The sequence below is a fragment of the Enoplosus armatus genome (assembly GCF_043641665.1).
Source record: "Enoplosus armatus isolate fEnoArm2 chromosome 16 unlocalized genomic scaffold, fEnoArm2.hap1 SUPER_16_unloc_2, whole genome shotgun sequence".
Lineage (NCBI taxonomy): Eukaryota > Metazoa > Chordata > Actinopteri > Centrarchiformes > Enoplosidae > Enoplosus > Enoplosus armatus.
The window spans coordinates 50,345-73,310 of record NW_027261191.1 but is presented as its reverse complement, the minus strand read 5'-3'; the positions used below and the strand labels follow the sequence as shown (position 1 = coordinate 73,310).

At 42.2% G+C, this 22,966-nt stretch overlaps 1 protein-coding gene across 1 annotated transcript; it reads left to right on the top strand.

Moving 5' to 3' along the window:
- The first annotated feature begins 1,620 nt into the window (after window positions 1-1,620).
- Window positions 1,621-17,253, top strand: LOC139307136 (interleukin-17 receptor D-like). The gene is made up of 11 exons (XM_070931018.1): window positions 1,621-1,861; window positions 8,133-8,291; window positions 8,813-8,931; window positions 11,321-11,444; window positions 11,724-11,762; window positions 12,498-12,643; window positions 12,760-12,834; window positions 13,327-13,393; window positions 13,821-13,967; window positions 14,157-14,329; window positions 15,786-17,253. Exons 1-11 carry the CDS (start codon window positions 1,621-1,623, stop codon window positions 16,329-16,331), a joined length of 1,836 nt encoding a protein of 611 aa, XP_070787119.1. The 3' UTR covers window positions 16,332-17,253.
- The last annotated feature ends 5,713 nt before the right edge of the window (window positions 17,254-22,966 follow it).

Here is a 22,966-nt window from a genome sequence, read left to right as displayed (position 1 = left end):
CTGGTTATCATGGCACTGAGGACAAGACAAACTGCCACAAGACAAAGGGAGACGCAGACTATTTAAACATGAGGTGAGTGAACACAGGTGGAAACAATCAGGGGGACTGACAATCACAAAGGCGGGAAACACGAGGGCAGGAAGTAAAATGTTCTGAAACGAGAGGGCACACAATACTACAAAATAAAACAGGAAATGACAAGACAACATGACTAAATGAGACAAAAACGGTAACTTAACGTAAATGACGAGACATGACACATCCTGCCAAAAGTGTTTTAACAGAATGCTGGGAACATAATGAGACAAAAGTTTTGGGTGGATTGGTGATGCAAAGGCCATCAATTACAGTACAGCCCCACAGTTTCAATTTCTTCCATTCTTCCCTGGTTGTTCTCCTTGCCAAGTATAGACCTCAATATACAGCAGCAATTGAAGGACAAGTCAAAGCAACTTTCAGTATGCCGCAAAGTTTGATCAGCATTTTTCAGACTCTGTGTTCATATTCACAGATGGCTCCAAAGATCCTGTTACAGGGTGTGCAGGTGCAGCAGCTTATATCCGAGTGACTGAATCATATATTAGGAAAAGAGTGTCAGACCACTTGTCAGTATACCTCAGAGCTATTGGCAATATTATTGGCCTTGCAGTGGATAGAAGAGAAGGAAATAAATAACACTGTTATTGCATCTGACAGCTTTGCAGCACTAACAAGCATGAGATCTGGCAGATCATCATTTAGGACAGATATTCTTAATGAAATATTTCTTTTCAATTCAATTCAATTCAATTTTATTTATATAGCGCCAAATCACAACAAAAGTCATCTCATGACACTTTACAAATAGAGCAGGTCTAGACCGACTCTTTATAATGTTATTACAGGAAGACTTCCGGATGTGCTTTGCCGTGTGAAGACGTGTGTGCGGAGGCTCCGTGTAAAAGTAGTCAAAAATATTAATATCGCCATATTTGTATCATTTTGGGGGGGCTGGACGAATAAGATTCTGTTTTGGGAGTGAACGAGTGCGTTCTCAGTGCAGTTTACGACCGAAAATGACCTCCAGATCGACTCGAACGGGCGGAGAAAAGCCGCCGGTGGTTAGCAACTTGACCTCCTCGGCTAGCAAGGGTGATATTAGCCTAACACGTGCCGACGACATGCCTCAGTGGGCTAAGGATATGATGTCCGAGATTAAAAACGGCAACGTTGAGAATACGAAATACAGGGAGGAGACAAAGACCGAGATCGTGAGGTGCAAAGAAGAAGTAGAGAAAGGAAGGAAAGAGACGAAGGCCGAGATGGAAAAATGGGCTAGGAGCGTGGAAGAGAATGCTAAAGCTCAGTTTGAGTTGCTACGTGGGGAGGTGAGGCTGATTAGCGATCATACTAGCAGTTTGGCTAATAGGATGGACGAACGGAAAAAAGAGGTGGATGAAATATTGAATGGTCAGTCTGACAGCATAACCAACATTGAGACAAAACTGAAAGAAATGGAGAAGGAGGTACTGAAGCTGAGGGGACGGAGTGAAGACCTCGAGGCACGATCACGACGCAACAACATACGTGTCGTGGGGGTAAGAGAAGGGGCCGAGACGGGCAAAAAGCCGTCAGACTTTATGGCGGGCTTGCTGAAAGACAAGTTGGGACTAGCAGTAACACCGACGCTTGATCGAGCACACCGGACACTCGGCGCGAGACGAGACGGGAACGGAGTTCCGCCGAGAGCGTTCGTCGTGAGATGTCACTACTTTACAGAGAAAGAGGAGATAATGAAGAAGGCGAGAGAAATGGAGAGAACACCGGAGGGTCGGAGCGGACAGATTCACATCTTCCCGGACTACACCCAGGAGGTAAACAGTAAGAGAGCAGCCTTCAAAGAAGCAAGAAGCCTCCTGCGGGCCTGCACGGGGATCAGATATGGGCTGCGTTACCCGGCAACCCTGGTGATTACGCCAGAAGGAGGGCAAACGAAAATCTTCGAGAGCCCAAAAGACGCCGTGGATTACATCAAGAAGAAACTGAACCCTGGGTGAAGCATATAGACTGGTTTCAGCTTGGCTAAGTAGAAATGTACACATGCTTACACTGTTGAAATGGGATGACTACTGCAAGCAGGATTTTGTTGACTAGATTTGACAATATTGACAAAGAAATATTTGTTTCAGTGTGTATTTAAGTGGGGATATGCACATGCACTCACATATATTGCTGGGTGTATGTATATATATATATATTTTTTTTTCTTTGTATATAGATATATAATTCTCATCCCATCCTAGGAGCTACGGTTGCCCTGTCATATTATTGTTTTGTCTTATTCAAGGTTTAAGAATTGATTTTTCCCCCTTGGCTATTGTTGCCTACTGCCTATGGTATTGCCTTTTATTTCTATTTTTAATATTTTACATTATTTAGGATCTTGCTCTTGAGAGCTCCCTCTGTTTGTTTTTCCCATGAGGTGATTAAGTCAAAGGGGTGATGTTATACTTTTAAGGTTAGGGGGTGATATACACGGAGCCGCACACGGTAGGCTTGGTGTGTAGGAGGATGATGGACCGGTTGGCCACGAGAGAGCTCGTTAAAGAGCACTGTGTTAGCGTTCATATATGTAATGTGTTATGTGTTAGCTGTGTCTGTGTGTGTGACACCCCCCCCTCCCTCCCCAGACCCTCTCCTTTTAACCTTTTTGTTTTTGCTGCCAAATCTTCAAGGTGTGATCCGGAAAGTGGGTATCATAGGGGTGCAATGGTGATTCCGGGCTGCGGACTCCTGACATGGCACCAAACATGGATGCGAGCAGAATGGACACAAAATTGATGAGCTGGAACGTAAGGGCGATCAATAAGCCGGCTAAACGGAGTAAGATATTTTCGCATTTGAGAGACCAGGGAGCGGAGATAGTTTACTTACAGGAGACGCATTTGTTGAACAAGGACCACCTCAAGCTTTGTAGGGGGGGATTCAATCAGATTTATCACTCAAATTTCAATAGTAAGAGTCGAGGAGTGGCCATCCTTATACACAGGAATGTACAATTCGTAGAAACAACTACTATAAAAGATAAACATGGTCGATATGTTATTGTGGTTGGAAAATTATTCAATATGCCAGTGGTGTTGGCAAACATATACGCACCCAATTGGGATAATGTTCAATTTTTTAAGGACTTATTCTCATTACTGCCTAATTTGGACGCTCATAATCTGATTCTAGGGGGAGACCTAAACTGTGTCCTAGACTCAACCTTGGACCGCTCTAGCCCAACATCCAATGTATTAAGTAAATCAGCACAATGCATTAACTCTTTTTGTAAAGCATATGGTGTGTTTGATCCATGGAGATTCATAAACCCAACCTCCAGACAGTACTCCTTTTACTCCCCACCACATCAAACATATACTAGAATTGACTATTTCTTATTAGATAATAAACTGACTTCTATAGTAACAGATGTAGAATACACTGGTATAGTAATATCTGATCACAGCCCGGTCATGTTGAAACTTCACTTTCCTGAGAATACGCCACCTCAGAGAATGTGGCGCCTTAATAGCAGGCTATTGGCAGATGATGATTTTACAAAATTCATAAACTCGCAAATAGTCTTTTTCTTAGAACTTAATGATACCCCTGATATAAGTAATGGCACTCTGTGGGAATCCTTAAAAGCTTATTTACGAGGACAAATAATTTCATACAGTGCTGGTGAAAGGAAGAGAAAGATGAAACGTACCACGGAATTAATAAAAGCAATAAAAGAAGTTGACCTGGCAAATTCTATGACTCCCTCTGAGGAGCTACATAGAAAGCGGATTTTGCTCCAAACTGAATATGATGTCTTGATAAGTCAATGTGAGGAGGATCTATATCTTAGGTCAAGACAGGATCTCTATGAGCATGGTGAGCGTGCGGGTAAGCTCCTGAGCTACCAGTTGAAGCAATCAGCAGCTGCTGGCAGGATAGTACAGATAGGAGATAACCTGGGAAACAAAATTATAGATCAGAAGGGTATTAACGACCAATTTAAATCTTTTTATAAGGATCTGTATACTTCAGAAACAGATGACAAGGAACGAGTGAAAATTTTTTTTGAAAATCTGGAAATACCATCCCTAGATGACGCAGATAGGGATAGATTAGAGGGACCCATGACGGCTAGGGAGATAGAGAATGCGATTCGGAATATGAAGACAGGCAAAGCGCCGGGCCCTGATGGGTTCCCAAGTGAGTTTTATAAAACATTCGCTTCTAAACTGATACCCCTGCTTTGTGGAGTATATAGGGAGGTCCTTGATAAAAAAGCTTTGCCTCAAACAATGTCACAGGCTTTGATCTCTGTACTCCTTAAGAAAAATAAAGACCCACTTAAATGTGAATCATACCGCCCAGTGAGTCTACTTGGCTGTGATTATAAGATATTGGCCAAAATATTGGCGGCTAGGATTGAGCTTGTTATAAGTAAAATAATTCATCCTGACCAGACAGGGTTTGTTGCTGGTAGACAACTTTCCAGTAATCTCCGTCGCTTGTTTAATGTGATATACACTGCTGAAGATAACATTGAGCCTGAGATTGTGATCTCCCTGGATGCCCACAAAGCCTTTGATAGAATAGAGTATTTCTATCTGTTCACGGCCCTCGAGAGATTCGGATTCGGTCCTAAATTTCGCTCGTGGATTGAGATAATTTATGCGAACCCCCAGGCTATGGTAAGAACAAACAATATAATATCTGAACCTTTTCCTCTGTTTCGGGGGACAAGGCAGGGTTGCCCCTTGTCGCCCATGCTCTTTGATGTGGCAATTGAGCCCCTCGCAATAATGCTGAGGCATGCTGCTGAGCTCGGGGGAATACACAGGGGCACGCAAATTCATAAGTTGTCTTTATACGCTGATGACCTCCTCCTCTTCCTGTCGAATCCTGTCACGAACATCCCGGTAGCTCTTGGTATTATCGAAGACTATGGGAGGGTGTCGGGTTATAAAATTAACCTGGGAAAAAGTGTCCTTTTCCCAATTAATAAACAGGCGAGGAAACTTTCATTCCAGGCCTATCCCTTTACAACAAATAAGGATAAGTTTACCTATTTAGGTATCAATGTAACAAGGAGGTATAAAGATTTATTTAATCATAATTTTAAAGTAACATTGGATACGGCAAAATTAGATATGGAAAGGTGGTCATCCCTCCCCCTATCATTAGCAGGGAAGATAAATTCTGTTAAAATGAACATAATGCCACGGTTCCTCTATTTATTCCAGACGGTACCAATTTTCATACCGAAGTCATTTTTTAAAGAACTGAATAAATGTACATCCACCTTTATCTGGGAAAAAAAAGTCCCCCGGATAAGAAGGGAGTTCCTTGAGAGACAGAGGGAAGAGGGAGGCCTGGCCCTACCAAATTATATGCACTATTATTGGGCTGCTAATATACATAAGGTGTTGTTTTGGGTCTCAAAGTTGGATGACGATGAAACTCCAGTGTGGGTACATATGGAAAGATATGCATCTAGCCCGGTGTCCCTATGCTCCCTGGTCTGCGCTCCTCTGCCCTTAAGCAAACACCTTTACACAAACAACCCTGTTGTATGTGACTCTATCAAAATCTGGGTCCAATTCAGAACACATTTTAAAAATAGAAACGCCCTCCTGTCTGCTCCCGTCTATGGCAATCACTTATTCTCCCCGGCCCTTGGGGGAACAGCATTTAGGGAATGGTATAGAGCTGGGGTGGAATGCGTCAAAAATCTTTTTAAAGGTGGTGTTTTCATGTCTGCTGCTCAGTTGGAGAAGGAATATGGAATCCCCTCAAAGACGAATTACTTAAGATATTTTCAGGTTCGAGATTTTGTGAAAAAGACATTCGCCTCATCCCTTGAGTTGCCGCGGAGTGGATGGATAGATGGGCTGCTAGACATGAATCCAACTCTTAAAGGGACGGTTTCCACGCTCTATGTGAGCATCCAGAAGGTGGCTTCCCCATCCCTTGATATCTTACAAAGGAAGTGGGAGGAAGAGTTAGAATTGGACATATCAGATGTTGACTGGAGACGGGCAGTGGAACTAATACACTCTTCTTCTGTATGTGTTAGACATGGATTGATACAGTTTAAGGTCTTACACAGACTTCATTTCTCAAGGGACAAACTGGCAAGAATGTATCAGGGGGCTGATCCGACTTGCCCTAGATGTAAACAGGTGCCAGCCAATATAGGTCATATGTTCTGGTCCTGTCCCAAGCTGAAAGAGTTCTGGGCCAGAATTTTTAGAACTTTCTCGTCAATCTATAACAAAGATATAGAGCCCGGCCCTCTGACAGCCATCTTTGGTGTGACACCAAGGGAAGCGCCACTAACAATCTCTCAAAGGAAAACAATAGCATTCTCTTCATTGCTGGCTAGGAGATTGATCCTACTTAACTGGATAAAGGCGACACCGCCATCCCATAAACGATGGGTAGAAGAGGTGATGGCACACCTTAAATTAGAACATATTAGATTCACCTTGCAGGGCAACACTAAGAAGTACTCTACGGTCTGGCAGCCTTTTATTTCCTACTTTGAACATGAGTTCTAATTAGCCCCAACATAGATGGCAGCTTTTGACCCCCCCCCCCTCCTTCCCTTCCCTTCCCACATGGGTGATGGGTATGTCTGATGTCTGATATTAGTATGGTATGTCTTGTTACTGTTTTGTCTGTGGTTTAGACCTGTATTTGAGATGTATGTTTTGAGTCCTGCTGTCTTTTTTTTAATTTATTTTTTTATTTTATTTTATTTTATTTTTTTTATTTTATTTATTTTTTTTTTTTGAATGGGATGTTTGTTGTTTGAACAGAAAATTCAATAAAAACACTTTGATAATAATAATAATATAATGTTATTACAGAGACCCAACAGTTCCCACCATGAGCAAGCACTTTGGCGACAATGGCAAGGAAAAACTTCCTTTTAAGAGGCAGAAACCTCAAGCAGAACCAGACTCTAGGTGGGCGGTCATCTGCTTTGACCGGTTGGGTTTGAGAAAGAGAGAGAGAGGGAGAGAGAGAGAGACATAGAGAGGGAGGGAGAAAGAGAGAGGGGGAGAGACAGACAGACAGACAGAAAGAGACAGAGAGAGAGATAGACATAAAGACACAGATAGACAGACCGACAGACGGACTAGCAGTAGAAATAGCAGCTATAATTATAATAATAATGGAAATATGACTGATGATAGTAGTTACAGCTGTAATAATAGCTGTAATAATAGCACAGTAGATCAAAATGATTATCTGATATTAGCTTGTTTACTAATACAGCTTTAGATGACAGAGATCTGATATTTAACAGTCCACACTTAATTTTCCTATTGTTTTGTCCTATAGCAGTGGTGGTCTTAATTTTTATTAGGTTTTTATTAATGACTGCTCTCCTGTTTAATTTTGATTGAATTAATTTAAGTGGTCGGGGGGGAGACACAGTCATTATGGGGTTTTGGGTGGGTAACTGCTCTAATGGAAGCGCAGAGAAGCGTGTAGGACTGCGACTCTGCATCCTGGTCTGGACTCTGGGTTGTCACGGTTTTGGTTCACTAATAAAGTCGGTCAGATTTCTAGATATGAGAGCCGCTCCATCCAAAGTGGGATGAATGCCGTCTCTCCTCATCAGACCAGGTCTCCTCCAGAAAGTCCGCCAATTATCTACGAAGCCCACATCGTTTGCTGGACACCACCTCGACAGCCAGCGGTTGAATGATGACATGCGGCTAAACATGTCATCACTGGTCAAATTGGGAAGGGGCCCAGAGAAAACTACGGAGTCCGACATAGTTTTTGCAAACGAACACACCGACTCCACGTTAATTTTAGTGACCTCCGATTGGCGTAACCGGGAGTCATTACCGCCGACGTGAATAACAATCTTACTGTATTTACGCTTATCCATGCATGCTAACAAGTACAACCTCATAGCCGTTAGCATGACTGTAGCCCGGTCTTGCTAAAACATCCTGTTTCCTTTCATATTAGATATCCAGAAATGTATTGATTGCTGACTTGTGCACTGTCAAGAAATCATCATGTACTGAGAATGTCTTTTGCAGCAAAACACTTTGATATTCTATGTGTCATTGTTATTTCTCCTCAGGTTGTATTCCATGGCCATGTTTTGAGTTGCTAGGAGAAGGAGACCCTAAAATCTGTCAGCACTATGTCCAAGCACCAAATGATGTGAAGATTGAGTTTGTACATGAGCCAAACCCCAAATATGACACAATGGTTGTCTCCTGGAAGCCCAGTTACTATGGTATGTTGATACAGATTGACAACGAAATACTCTCATCCTATATTCTAAAGCCAATTTCTGTATGCGGTTGTGATAAGGATACATAGCATGTCTTTAAATTGGGGCGAAAGTCATACAGTTGTTTGGTCAGTTTTTAAGACTGTAGCCAGTTTTGAAATTAAAATACCATGTCAGGCAGGAGTTACGTCCCCCAAATAATTTGTCATATCAGGGTTTGACATAAAGAAGATTTACTTCAGGTGACATACAGTGAATTATTTTTGAAAGGCGAAAATTATGCCTTGCATTATGAGAATGCTTCTAAGTACAGGTATGAGAGACAGCTCGTTGAATTATTCCAGGCTTTGACAGGTGACAGTATAACAGACTTTCTTGTTAAAAGTTTAATTGAGCATGCACTGAACTGGTGTAACACAAGCAGCACACACATGCATTTGACTTTGGAGTTTGTATGCAACTTAGATGATGGCTTGCCGAGTCCGTGACACTGACTTCACGCTGTCCTTTTGTGTTTGCTGCAGGCATCGCCTTCCTGCGAGGCTTTCAGGTGTCCCTCCAGGCTTTGGGAGGGTCTGGTGTTGCCTGTCAGCTCTTTCTCTTCCACCGTAACCTCTCCATCCCGGCTTCACATGCTCAAAGGGTAGGAAGGGCCCCGCTCGCTTTGGTCTGTGCTTCTTTTTCTGCCTAGAATGCCACTTTTAACGCAAATTCTTGTTAAAAGCAGTTCTCAACAACAAACAACTAAGCAATACTTTGAATATAAATACATTTACATTTTGATTACAGATTATTTCATCAGGGAGTGGATCTTAAATCTTTCCCACCCCAAAGACCAAAGACTTTCCCCTGGGAAGACACACCAGCAGCCAGTATCTTTTAGCTTCTGGACATACTCTCACATTATGACCTGGTGTTTATGAAATTATGTTATATTTTGGGTGGGATAACAGTGACATCATCCTTCAGAAAAACTGAAAATATGCCCTTATGATTTTATCAAGCTCATCAAGATCATTCAAAAGCTGTAATTATCACACGAGAGGCAACGTCACAGGAAGTCTGTTATTTAGCCTTTTGTTATGAGAATGTCCTGAAGGACTATGACACCATACACCATTGGACATGCTCACAACGGTGGGAACTCCACATGCATACATTTAAACCACATTAACACTTAATCCAATGAAAGGAACACACATTACTGTGTTTGACTTGGTAAACGATGAAAACGGTGAGGTTTCTAATAACCCTTATTTTGATAACTATAGGTTGTATGGGGCTGATTTTGTTTTTGAAACAAATCATTTTTGCTCAACCCTGTGTACACAACTCATCTGTCTAATTTTATATGTAATCTGCCAGTTTCAAAGAAGAGATATTTGCGTCACTATGTCCCACGACGATGCATTTTATGTCTGACATATTAGAAACAGATTAGTGCAATTTGCCCATTACTAGGCAACAAGTTGCTATCCACCTGCTTCATTTCGGTTTCTGTAATCAGAATCAGAATCAGAATCAGAAACTGTTTATTGCCAAGTAACATACATTACAAGGAATTTGCTGTGGTCTGAAGGTGCTATTGTTTTGATAACAAATAAGTAGAATATAAAAGCTAAAATAAGAATAAGAATAAAAATAAAAATAAAAAATAAGATAAGATAAATAACAACAGTGCAGTGACCAGAATAAAGTAAAGTGTCCAGATAAAGTGTCCAGTAGGGGGTGGGTGCGTTAATGTAACGCAGTGGGGACAGGGGTGATGTACGTTAATATAACGTATATTGTGTTAATTGTTTTACATGTAAAAACTATGTCCTATAGCATCCCTGGCTGAATGATGGTCTAACTCTTCACAAAACCTTTATAGATGACACACAGTGCTGTAGCTCCAAAACTGTGGGAACCATGAAGGTTGAAAAGCACTATATATGTGAGACCATTTGAGTCCATTTACTTTAACATCCTGATGGAATATGTCACAATAGCTTTACAATTTTCCTTGGATTATATGCTTTAGATTGAAAATGAATTAGCATTACTATCATTTATACTCAAATACCACTTTTTAACCCTTTTAACTCAACTTAATGACAATCTCTAATGGAGTCCTATAGGTGAGCATTTGAACTCACCTATAGAATATGTATATGAAATATGTATTCGCATAAAGCATTGGAAAATAGCACAAATCACACATGAAATGCAGCTTTAATCTAGCATTACTTCACTAAAGCATGCTTCACCTTACATACAAGCTTTATAATTTAACTAACAGAACCAATAATAACACAGCTTTAAGAACAGACTCATGAAATCAACAGATTATTTAAGTATTCTGGACCATACCAAAGGTCATTAACACATCCATACATGTCCTTGAGGCGTCATCATACAATAAAGAAAAGTGTGAAATTGTTAAAGTGTAGCAAGTGTTAAACCAACAAGTGACTTTTAAGAACTGCAATGCATAAACACCATATTGTTGCCTATGAAAGACAGGGATCATGTTTTAAAAAACGTGATATCTATTTAATGGTAAATGTTTCATGAAAGAACCACAAGTTAGTACCAGAGCTACAGGCTGCAATGACCACTCTGTACTAGTATTCTGGTACTCTGGGAGGCAAATCTGACCATAACCAAGTCCAAGTCTCATATCCAAATCTGCATATGCTCAAATCAAATCATCCTACAAAAAAGTAAGTAAAAAGTTCAAATTCAATCAAAAACACACAACGTCACATCACATAAAATGGCAACTCGACTCAACAATTCTTTGGGGAAAGTGTTGATAAACATATGTCAGCTGGGATTGGCTGTAGCCCCCCTGTGACTCTCAAGGATAAGTGGGTATAGCAAATAGATGGATGAATATATATAATATATAACAGCAATATATATGAGACTTTGTATGAGAAAGCCGTTCTATTTAACCACTAATAAAGAATATGTCAAAAACTCTTATCTCAGCTTATCAGATAAGTGTGCAGTGTGTTTGAAGTCATAATTGCCACTGAATTCTGCAGGTGTACAAGTCAGACCCTTTCCCCGGCCTCTCCCTTGGGTCCCAGTATGCTGTTACCGTCATGGCTCTGCCAGTGCCTGAGGAGTGGGAGAGGTTCTACCACAGCAAGATCTTTTCCACACGCTGTAAGACTACTTTAAGCTCTAGACTAGATATTATCTCATAAAGCACACACACACACACACACACACAGTTTCAGTGAACTTTGTGGTTGCTTCAGGGTAACCTTCAAAATCTAAATCCCTCCTTCTCTTGGCTTATTTACTGTACATATAATGACATCTCCTGCTCTGTCCCCAGAAAGCTCTCTGCTCTCTAAACTTTGCCCTTTTCATCATATATCTTTCAGTAAGACTATTGTCAAAACAATGGTGAATTTATAGTAATATGCGCTGGTTTTGCAGCATGTGCAGAGAAGAACGGTCTTGAGCAGTGCAAAAAAGGTGAGAATTTCTCATAGTTCCCAAATAAAGTCTGGTATAACAATAAATGTTTTCCTTCTTCGGTAATGCTTCAATTTACAGGTCCACAAATTTCATGGAAAGTAGGTGATAATTAGCAAGTTACGTATTTGAAATTTCTTTGAAATTATCCCCAAATTACCCCTAAATGTGTCCAAAATTACTGCAAAATTATTTAAGAATTATATTGTGCTCTTTCCTAATAAGCAGTTGCGGTTCGATTTTTCACAAAAGTTAAACTTGCTGAAAATCTATCAATCCATGAATAAATGCTGCAGCTCTTCAATAACCAAGAAATTCCTGCGTTTTGCTTCCCAGCTGTTGGGTAAAAGTGAAGGGGGTTAGCCCTGAAGTCGATCTGCCCAGGAGGAAAACAAAGTCTTCCCTGTGCTACCGACAAGGGTCTGGAAGCTAGCACAGGAGCTTTGGCCCTGCAGGAGGAGAAGGTTTTCAAGTCCGGGGTGGGGGGACCCAGTGGGGGAGTGGCGCCGGAATGGGCACCAGAACCGGAGACAGATGAGATGGCAACGGAACAGGGTTTAGCTAGTAGGAACTATCTAGATATCAGTTAACTTCGTATTACTTTCCTTGAAATGTATGTATGCATGTAATTATCACCTACTTATCATGAAATTTGCGGACCTGTAAAATGAAGCGTTACCGTTTCTTCTTATGATCAGCTTGACATCATGTCAATATTTTATGGTCTGGTTGTAGACTGGTATCCCAAATATATTGAGGTCCAACATGAAGGGACTGCCATCATAGTGACCTTTAACCTGGCTCCCCCGAACCTGGGCATCAGAAGCTACTTCTCACTGTGTTACGCAAACGGCATAATGAAATACACAGACATAACACCTGTGAGTTGTTTCAACTTCTGCAGCTTTATATTTTGCCAATGCCTTGCTTCTATTATGTGTATTACGGAACTATTTGATAATTAAGTGAACTGAATACTTGTATTTAATTTCCTTAGAATTCCACCAACAACAAAACTCATCACAGCTATCAGCTGAATGGCCTTCAAGAAGGAACCAATTACACTTGTGAGGTAAAATAAAAGTGGATTATAACTATTCTATCCTTAACACTGATTGCATAATATATAAAACTACAACTGTTTTCAACCTAATCTCAGGGGCTTTGTGTTTAATAAATTATATTGAAATACCAGTCTCAAAAAATATGTATTATATGGACTATCTATATATTTTATGCATTAATTTTCAACCATCGGCATTTAGCATTTAGCCAGATATTTCCCCTCAAGAGCTGGTGGAGAGCAAAACAGAGATAAAAGGAGAGTGAATATTGGACTTGCATTCATCATCACAACCCCAAATTAATGCTAATGTTGCTCCATGTCTTCTGGATAAATAGGCTGTTAGCCAACACAGTCGATATATCAACTTTATAAGGTGATGTGTCAGTGTTTTGTTTACAGCTTGTTGCGCTGCCCCCAAGTGGCCCCCAAAAGAAGTTTATTTTGTCAATCTACAAGGTCAAGAATGAACTGTCATGCTCAACATTTCTTGTTTCACAGATTGCAGCTAACGAAGTGGATGCAGTGAGGAAAACATTCAGTGTTCAAGTCATGCACATTCAAAAAGGTGGGGGAGGTTGTTTTATTGCTGCTGATCCACACAATCACTATGCATCATAGTAGGTGCTATGCAAACCTCTCTTTTCATTTTGTTGTGGAGATATAAGTGATATAATATTTAAGTGTCTGTTGGACCATGAATACAGTCTGTGTATATTTAATACATGTGTGATCAATCCCATCAGTCTTTCATCCCTTTAAGTAATACTTTGGAATTTGGGGAAATATTCTTATTATGCTTCCAGTCTTTATGCTAAACTAAAATAATCTACTCCCAGCTCTAGCTCCATAATTAGCACACAGGCATGACAGTGGTATCAATCATCTCATTTTAACTCTCGGCAGTAATTAGTAACGCATTTTCCAAAATGTCAAACTACTTCTTTAAGGTCTGTCACTGAATTATCATGTAATCACAACTCCCCACTCCTCAGAAGGTGCCTTGCAACTCTCTGTCACTCTCTCCTGGGCTTTGATGCTTCCACTGGGCCTGGCTGTGGTAGCCATACTTGTAGTCTTACTGGCTGCTCTCACCAGGAGGAGGCCCAAGCTGCAGATGAAGAAACTTGACATAAAACCAGGTGCGAAGACAAACCAAATACTTCATGTAAAATCACTGCTTGCATTTCATGAAAGCTAATCAAAATAAGTCATGATAATAATCCATTTTACACCATTTGACAGAGAACCTTTCTTGTACCTCTGTTCTGTCTTTTCCATTACTGGCATGATGTGAAATACAACCAGATTTCTTATTTTCATCCATTCAGATGTTATCAAGCAGCATCAAGAAAGCGGGACTCAGGAGGAAGTGATGGCATTGCCCAGAAACAGGCTGACCCCTCCTCGTCTTCTGATTTGCTACAGCAGTTATGATGGGCCCGCTCATGTCAAAGCTGTCATGCAGTTAGGGGCCTTCATACAACAACACATGGCCACTCAGGTAGTGGACATGACATGTCGTGGCTCTAATGCCTTTTCCTACAGGTGTGCTGATTCAGTGGAATCGGACAGGCAGAAACAAATTATGAATACATCCATCCATTCATTTTCTACTGCTTATCCGGGGCCGGGCACGCGGTGGCAGCAGGCTAACCAAGGTGGTCCAGACATCCCTCTCCCTAGCAATGTTTTCTAGGGAGATCTCGAGGCGTTCCCAGGCCAGATGAGATATGTAATCCCTCCAACGTGTTCTGGGTCTAACCCGGGGTCTCCTACCAGTTGGACATGTCCAGAAATCCTCCAAAGGAAGGCGCTCAGGATTCATCCTGATCAGATGCCCGAACCACCTCAACTGGCTCCTTTCGATGCAAAGGAGCAGCGGCTCTACTCCGAGCTCCCTTCGGATCCCTTTTGAGGTCCTCCCCCTATCTCTAAGGCTGACCCCAGCCACCTTGATGAGGAAACTCATTTCGGTCGCTTGTATACCCAATCTCATTCTTTCGGTCCTTACCCAAAGCTCATGACCATAGCTAGGGGTTGGAAGGTAGATCGAGTGGTAAATCAAAAGCTTTGCCTTCCGGCTTAGCTCCCTCTTCACCACAACAGTTCAATACAACACCTGCATTAGTGCTGACACCGCATCAATCCGCTGGTCGATCTCACGCTCTATTTTACTCTCACTCGTGAACAAGACCCCGAGATACTTGAACTCCCTGCTTGAGGCAGTAACTCAGATTGCTCAGGCAGGGAGCAATCCACCTTTTTCCAGGAGAGAACCATGTCCTCGGACTTGGAGATGCTGACTCTCATCACGACCACTTTGCACTCGGCTGCAAACCGCCCCAGTGCATGCTGTGGGTCACAATCTGATGAAGCCAACAGAGCCACATCATCTGCAGAGAGCAGAGAAGCAATTCTGAAGTCCCCAAACCAAACACTCTCCTCTCCCGGCTGTGCCTTGAGATCCTGTCCATGAATATCACAAACAGAATCTGTGACAAGGGACACCCATCGAAAACGTATTTGACTTTTGTGCAGAATATACAGATACAGCTTGCACTATATATATATATATATACAGTATATATATATATATATATATATACACATATACATATAAGGACCAGGTGGCTTGTAGCAACGGCCCCGATGACCCCATACTCCCACAGTACCCCTCACAGGACCCCCCGGGGACACGGTCATAAGCCTTCTCCAAGTCCACAAAACACATGTAGACTGGATGGGAAACCCCACCCCCCACCCCAGTAAGCCCCCAAGGGTCCACTGTCCACAAGGCTAGGACGGAAATACAAAAAAGGATAACTGTCATCTTACAAAGCTAATTATTATATTGACAATTTCTGTGTTTCAATCTTTTCTTTAATATGAAATAGGGGTGTGTAAAATGTGTTATTAGAACACTTTGTCGTGACAGTGTTCTCCTTTGTTCTTCCCAGGTGTGCTTGGACCTGTGGGACTCTCTGAGCGTGGCTGAGGAGGGCAGTATGGCCTGGCACTGCCGTCAGATCCGGGAGAGCGACTTTATCTTGGTGATCTGTTCTTGGGGCTTCAATCGCAGACCTAAGCCAGAGCCAGAGGGTGACAACAAAGATGAGGCAGACAGAGGGCTGGACTTTGGGTCCAACGCCTTCAGCTCTGATGTAGCCATCAGACTTGTCGGAGAGGAGGTGGGACGAGCCAAAGCCAGGGGCCAGGACATGTCCAAATACATGGCGGCCATTTTTGAGTACTCTGAGGAAACAGACATTCCCACTGAGCTGAGGCTGGTATCTCACTACACGCTGACAAGTGACTTACCGCTGCTCTTCTCCCACCTCCATGGAGTGGCTCTGCATAGGCCGGGGGGTTACCTGAAGATAAACTACATCTCAGAGGAGGGCTTTTCTAAGTCACCAGCCGGAGCAGCTCTGCAGTTAGCAATCTACGAGGCTGGGATGGCAATGAGGGCAAAAAGGTATCACTCTGTGGAGGGAGGGAACTAAACACTAAAAAAAGCAATCCAATACGCCCTAACTTAATGGTGGTCCTCAGCCCAGTATAGGAGAATAGTTGGCTTACATAGCCAGACCTATCTCCACACTTCGGAGAAAGGTCTAGCTCAACCCATTATCATTCTGGGACAGGAGAAAAAAACGCTCTGGCTTGTTTGTATTTCTTTAAACCAATCACAATCGTCTTGGACAGCGCTAAGCCCAGGATGCAGTGACTGTGCCCTTGCAAAACGGTAACACGCAGACTGAAATAGTTGGCCAATGGCAGTCTTATCCCAACAGCCTACATCCGGTGAGTCAGACTACCTGAAGATAGACACTGATGATGGCCACAAACTTAACGGTTCCCTTAAATAATTGACCAACTAATCACCTCTGCCTCAGTTGTGCTGCAATGGCAGCAGCAGTGCACTTTGACCTCTAAAATGTGTTAACATGGTATATGTGTGTGTGTGTGTGTGTGTACAGGAAGGATTTGTTAAAAGAACGTCCAGTAATGTGTGTAATGGTCAAAAAAGCTATCTTAGTCTTACAAAAGACATTTTCTGTTTGTTTTCTTGCAGTGTCATGTGAAGTTATTATGAAATGAAAAACTTGTAATACAAGCATTGTACATAAATAAACAATTAATCTCATACGCGAGTTATTGAAGTTATCGTTTGAGAATGTTTGCCTTGAAGTACATACTGAACATTGTATACATGTATGTTTACAGTCATGCTTATAGTTTATGTATACATGTGCATATCTCATATATTCAAGAATGGATTAATAGGTCCCATCATTTGTAATGTTATGCTGATGTAAGGTGACGTGGATAAATGTGAGTTGTCTTGCATTTTGTGTTGTATTTTTGTGAAATTTAGATTTTCTTTTATGCATCTAATCATCTAATAAAATAAGATTAAAACAAGTTTTCTTTGGCTCATCAAATATGTCATATATGGCTTATTCATGACATTTGTGTATGACTGAATGGGAGGTATTGTCGATGCTGTAGGTTGCCAGGCTGCAGAAAAACCTCTATCTGTCTAGAGTAATTTTGGTAATCAACCATGTCTGAATACAGTTGATTAGATGCCATTTTAGTTTTTAAGTGAAGGATTGGTTTGTTAATTATGAACCTTTCGCGTGTATATATAATTAACAATTCAAATTGTAATTACAGTTTAGTGACTTGAGCAACAAGGTCTGGCAACCCGGTTGGAGGAGGCATCGTTGTGAGCCATAGACTGTTTAAAGCATATTGGGTTAAGTTAAAGGGATCTGATGAGGAACAACCTGCAACAAATGTGCTGTGTGGTTGTTGGGAATATTCACAACAACGTAAAGGACTTGGTTGGAATATTGATACAGTAGCAGTCGAATATGGTTTAAATGGGTTAGATTATGGGCTAAATATTGTGTGGGGTAATTTTCATCCCAATGTGGACTTGCCACTTGTGGAGCAGAAAAGAGAATGGACTGAAAGGAATGTGGATAACATTGGATATCAGAATCAGATTCAGAATCAGAAATACTTTATTGATCCCCAGGGGGAAATTGTACAGTACCGGTGCTCCCATTCAAGAGTAGAAAGCAGCATAAATTAGAAATGAAAGTATGTAAAAAATATAAAAATGAGAAATAGAAAATAAAAATATACACATTTACAATATTTTCAAATATGAAAAATAAAAGTAAAAAATATATACAATAGCAATGTATATGTATGTATGTGTATATATATATATATATATATATATATACATATGTACAGTGCATCCGGAAAGTATTCACGGCGCTTCACTTTTTCCACATTTTGTTATGTTACACCCTTATTCCAAAATGGATTAAATTAATTTTTTTCCTCAAAATTCTACACACAACACCCCATAATGACAATGTGAAAAAAGTTTTTTTGAAATTTTTGCAAATTTATTAAAAATAAAAAACTAAGAAATCACATGTACATAAGTATTCACAGCCTTTGCCATGAAGCTCAAAATTGAGCTCAGGTGCATCCTGTTTCCACTGATCATCCTTGAGATGTTTCTGCAGCTTAATTGGAGTCCACCTGTGGTAAATTCAGTTGATTGGACATGATTTGGAAAGGCACACACCTGTCTATATAAGGTCCCACAGTTGACAGTGCATGTCAGAGCACAAACCAAGCATGAAGTCAAAGGAATTGTCTGTAGACCTCCGAGACAGGATTGTCTCGAGGCACAAATCTGGGGAAGGTTACAGAAAAATTTCTGCTGCTTTGAAGGTCCCAATGAGCACAGTGGCCTCCATCATCCGTAAGTGGAAGAAGTTCGGAACCACCAGGACTCTTCCTAGAGCTGGCCGGCCATCTAAACTGAGTAATCGGGGGAGAAGGGCCTTAGTCAGGGAGGTGACCAAGAACCTGATGGTCACTCTGTCAGAGCTCCAGAGTTCCTCTGTGGAGAGAGGAGAACCTTCCAGAAGGACAACCATCTCTGCAGCAATCCACCAATCAGGCCTGTATGGTAGAGTGGCCAGACGGAAGCCACTCCTTAGTAAAAGGCACATAGCAGCCCACCTGGAGTTTGCCAAAAGGCACCTGAAGGACTCTCAGACCATGAGAAACAAAATTCTCTGGTCTGATGAGACAAAGATTGAACTCTTTGGTGTGAATGCCAGGCGTCACGTTTGGAGGAAACCAGGCACCGCTCATCACCAGGCCAATACCATCCCTACAGTGAAGCATGGTGGTGGCAGCATCATGCTGTGGGGATGTTTTTCAGCGGCAGGAACTGGGAGACTAGTCAGGATAGAGGGAAAGATGAATGCAGCAAAGTACAGAGACATCCTGGATGAAAACCTGCTCCAGAGCGCTCTTGACCTCAGACTGGGGCGACGGTTTATCTTTCAGCAGGACAACGACCCTAAGCACACAGCCAAGATATCAAAGGAGTGGCTTCAGGACAACTCTGTGAATGTCCTTGAGTGGCCCAGCCAGAGCCCAGACTTGAATCCGATTGAACATCTCTGGAGAGATCTGAAAATGGCTGTGCACCGACGCTTCCCATCCAACCTGATGGAGCTTGAGAGGTGCTGCAAAGAGGAATGGGTGAAACTGCCCAAAGATAGGTGTGCCAAGCTTGTGGCATCATATTCAAAAAGACTTGAGGCTGTAATTGCTGCCAAAGGTGCATCAACAAAGTATTGAGCAAAGGCTGTGAATACTTATGTACATGTGATTTCTCAGGTTTTTTATTTTTAATAAATTTGCAAAAATCTCAAATAAACTTTTTTCACGTTGTCATTATGGGGTGTTGTGTGTAGAATTTTGAGGAAAAAAATGAATTTAATCCATTTTGGTATAAGGCTGCAACATAACAAAATGTGGAAAAAGTGAAGCGCTGTGAATACTTTCCGGATGCACTGTATGTATTGCACTATTGTGTTTGACCATATATGTATTGCACTGACATTTAAGAATAAGTAATAGTGAGGTAGTATATGTAGAAGCAGGTCCAGATTTCCAGTCTGTTTCTTCTGAGTGTCTGACACTCTGAGGGAGGAGTTGAACAGTTTGATGGCCACAGGCAGGAATGATTTCCTGTGGCGCTCAGTTGTATATTTGGACTCTGGATCACTGTTACACCACAGTCATTAACGCTTTTCACGCCGTCACCCGCGCTGCATTGGGACACTCTGACCATGACATAGTCCACCTGATTCCTGCATACAGGCAGAAATTAAAACTTTCTAAGTCTGTTGCGAGAACTTCGAAGAAGTGGACCAGTGAAGCTGCAGAGGACCTGAAGGCGTGTTTGGACTGTACTGACTGGGATGTTTTCAGGACTGCTACCAACAGTCTGGATGAGTACACAGAGGTTGTGACTTCATATATCAGCTTCTGTGAGGACTGCTGCGTACCAACTCGGACCAGGGTGAGTTATAACAACGACAAACCCTGGTTCACAGAAAGACTGCGACAGCTGAGGTTGGAAAAGGAAGAGGCGTTTAAGAGTGGCAACAGAGCAGAGTTTAAGGAAGCCAAGTACAAGTTTAGCAAGGCGGTGAGGGAAGCTAAACGACTGTACTCAGAGAGACTACAAGACCAGTTCTCCTCCAACGACTCTGCTTCTGTGTGGAGGGGGCTCAGACAGATCACCAACTACAAGCCAAGAGCCTCTTCAACACCTCACTGGAGACATGCCACGTGCCAGCCTGCTTCAAGGCCTCCACCATCATCTCCGTCCCCAAAAAACCAGGGCCCACAGGATTAAATGACTACACACCCGTCGCCCTGACCTCTGTGGTCATGAAATCATTTGAACGCCTGGTTTTGTCCCACCTCAAATCCATCACCGACCCTCTGCTGGACCCCCTGCAGTTCGCCTACAGAGCCAACAGGTCTGTAGACGACGCCGTCAACTTGGCCCTACACTTCATCCTCCAGCACCTGGACTCCGCAGGATCCTATGCCAGGATCCTGTTCGTGGACTTCAGCTCTGCCTTCAACACGATCGTCCCGGCTCTTCTTCAGGACAAGCTCTCCCAGCTGAACGTGCCTGACCCCACCTGCAGGTGGATCACAGATTTCCTGTCTGACAGGAAGCAGCACGTGAAGCTGGGGAAACACGTCTCAGACTCGCGGACGATCAGCATCGGCTCCCCTCAAGGCTGTGTTCTTTCTCCTCTACTCTTCTCCCTGTACACCAACAGCTGCACCTCCAGTCACCAGTCCGTCAAGCTCCGTCAAGCTCCTGAGGGAGCTGAACATCATCTCTTCAGGACCTGTACTCCTCCAGGACCCTGAGGAGAGCAGGGAAGATCGCTGCTGACCCCTCCCACCCTGGACACCATCTGTTCGACCCCCTCCCCTCTGGCAGGAGGCTGCGGTCCATCAGGACCAAAACCTCCCACCACAAAAACAGTTTCTTCCCCTCTGCAGTCAACCTGACGAACTTACATTGACCCCCCCCCGAACACAAACACAAGTTATACGTTATATTAACGTACATCACCCCTGTCCCCCCTGCGTTACATTAACGCACCCACCCCCTACTGGACACTTTATTTTGGTCACTACACTGTTTGTTATTTATCTTATCTTATTTTTATTTTACCTTTTATATTCTACATATTTGTTGTCAAAACAATAGCACCTTCAGACCACGGCAAATTCCTTGTAATGTATGTTACTTAGTAATAAACAGTTTCTGATTCTGATATGCATCTTGTCACGACTGAGCAAGGCAAAAAATGAACCCACACACACGACTCAAACAAAGTACAAATATATAATAAAGAGTATTTATTTATAACAAAATATGAAGCTTGACAAAGCAAGAGATATCTACAAAGTTAACAACAGAAAATCACTCCCAAAAAGTGGAGGAACAAAACTAGGAAAAACAAGACAGTAAAGTGAACAAATTAACAAGAACACTGAAACAACTCACACAGGGACTAACAGGAAATCTTGACATGGAATTACCGCTGGTTATCATGGCACTGAGGACAAGACAAACTGCCACAAGACAAAGGGAGACGCAGACTATTTAAACATGAGGTGAGTGAACACAGGTGGAAACAATCAGGGGGACTGACAATCACAAAGGCGGGAAACACGAGGGCAGGAAGTAAAATGTTCTGAAACGAGAGGGCACACAATACTACAAAATAAAACAGGAAATGACAAGACAACATGACTAAACGAGACAAAAACGGTAACTTAACGTAAATGACGAGACATGACACATCCTGCCAAAAGTGTTTTAACAGAATGCTGGGAACATAATGAGACAAAAGTTTTGGGTGGATTGGTGATGCAAAGGCCATCAATTACAGTACAGCCCCACAGTTTCAATTTCTTCCATTCTTCCCTGGTTGTTCTCCTTGCCAAGTATAGACCTCAATATACAGCAGCAATTGAAGGACAAGTCAAAGCAACTTTCAGTATGCCGCAAAGTTTGATCAGCATTTTTCAGACTCTGTGTTCATATTCACAGATGGCTCCAAAGATCCTGTTACAGGGTGTGCAGGTGCAGCAGCTTATATCCGAGTGACTGAATCATATATTAGGAAAAGAGTGTCAGACCACTTGTCAGTATATACCTCAGAGCTATTGGCAATATTATTGGCCTTGCAGTGGATAGAAGAGAAGGAAATAAATAACACTGTTATTGCATCTGACAGCTTTGCAGCACTAACAAGCATGAGATCTGGCAGATCATCATTTAGGACAGATATTCTTAATGAAATATTTCTTTTCAATTCAATTCAATTCAATTTTATTTATATAGCGCCAAATCACAACAAAAGTCATCTCATGACACTTTACAAATAGAGCAGGTCTAGACCGACTCTTTATAATGTTATTACAGGAAGACTTCCGGATGTGCTTTGCCGTGTGAAGACGTGTGTGCGGAGGCTCCGTGTAAAAGTAGTCAAAAATATTAATATCGCCATATTTGTATCATTTTGGGGGGGCTGGACGAATAAGATTCTGTTTTGGGAGTGAACGAGTGCGTTCTCAGTGCAGTTTACGACCGAAAATGACCTCCAGATCGACTCGAACGGGCGGAGAAAAGCCGCCGGTGGTTAGCAACTTGACCTCCTCGGCTAGCAAGGGTGATATTAGCCTAACACGTGCCGACGACATGCCT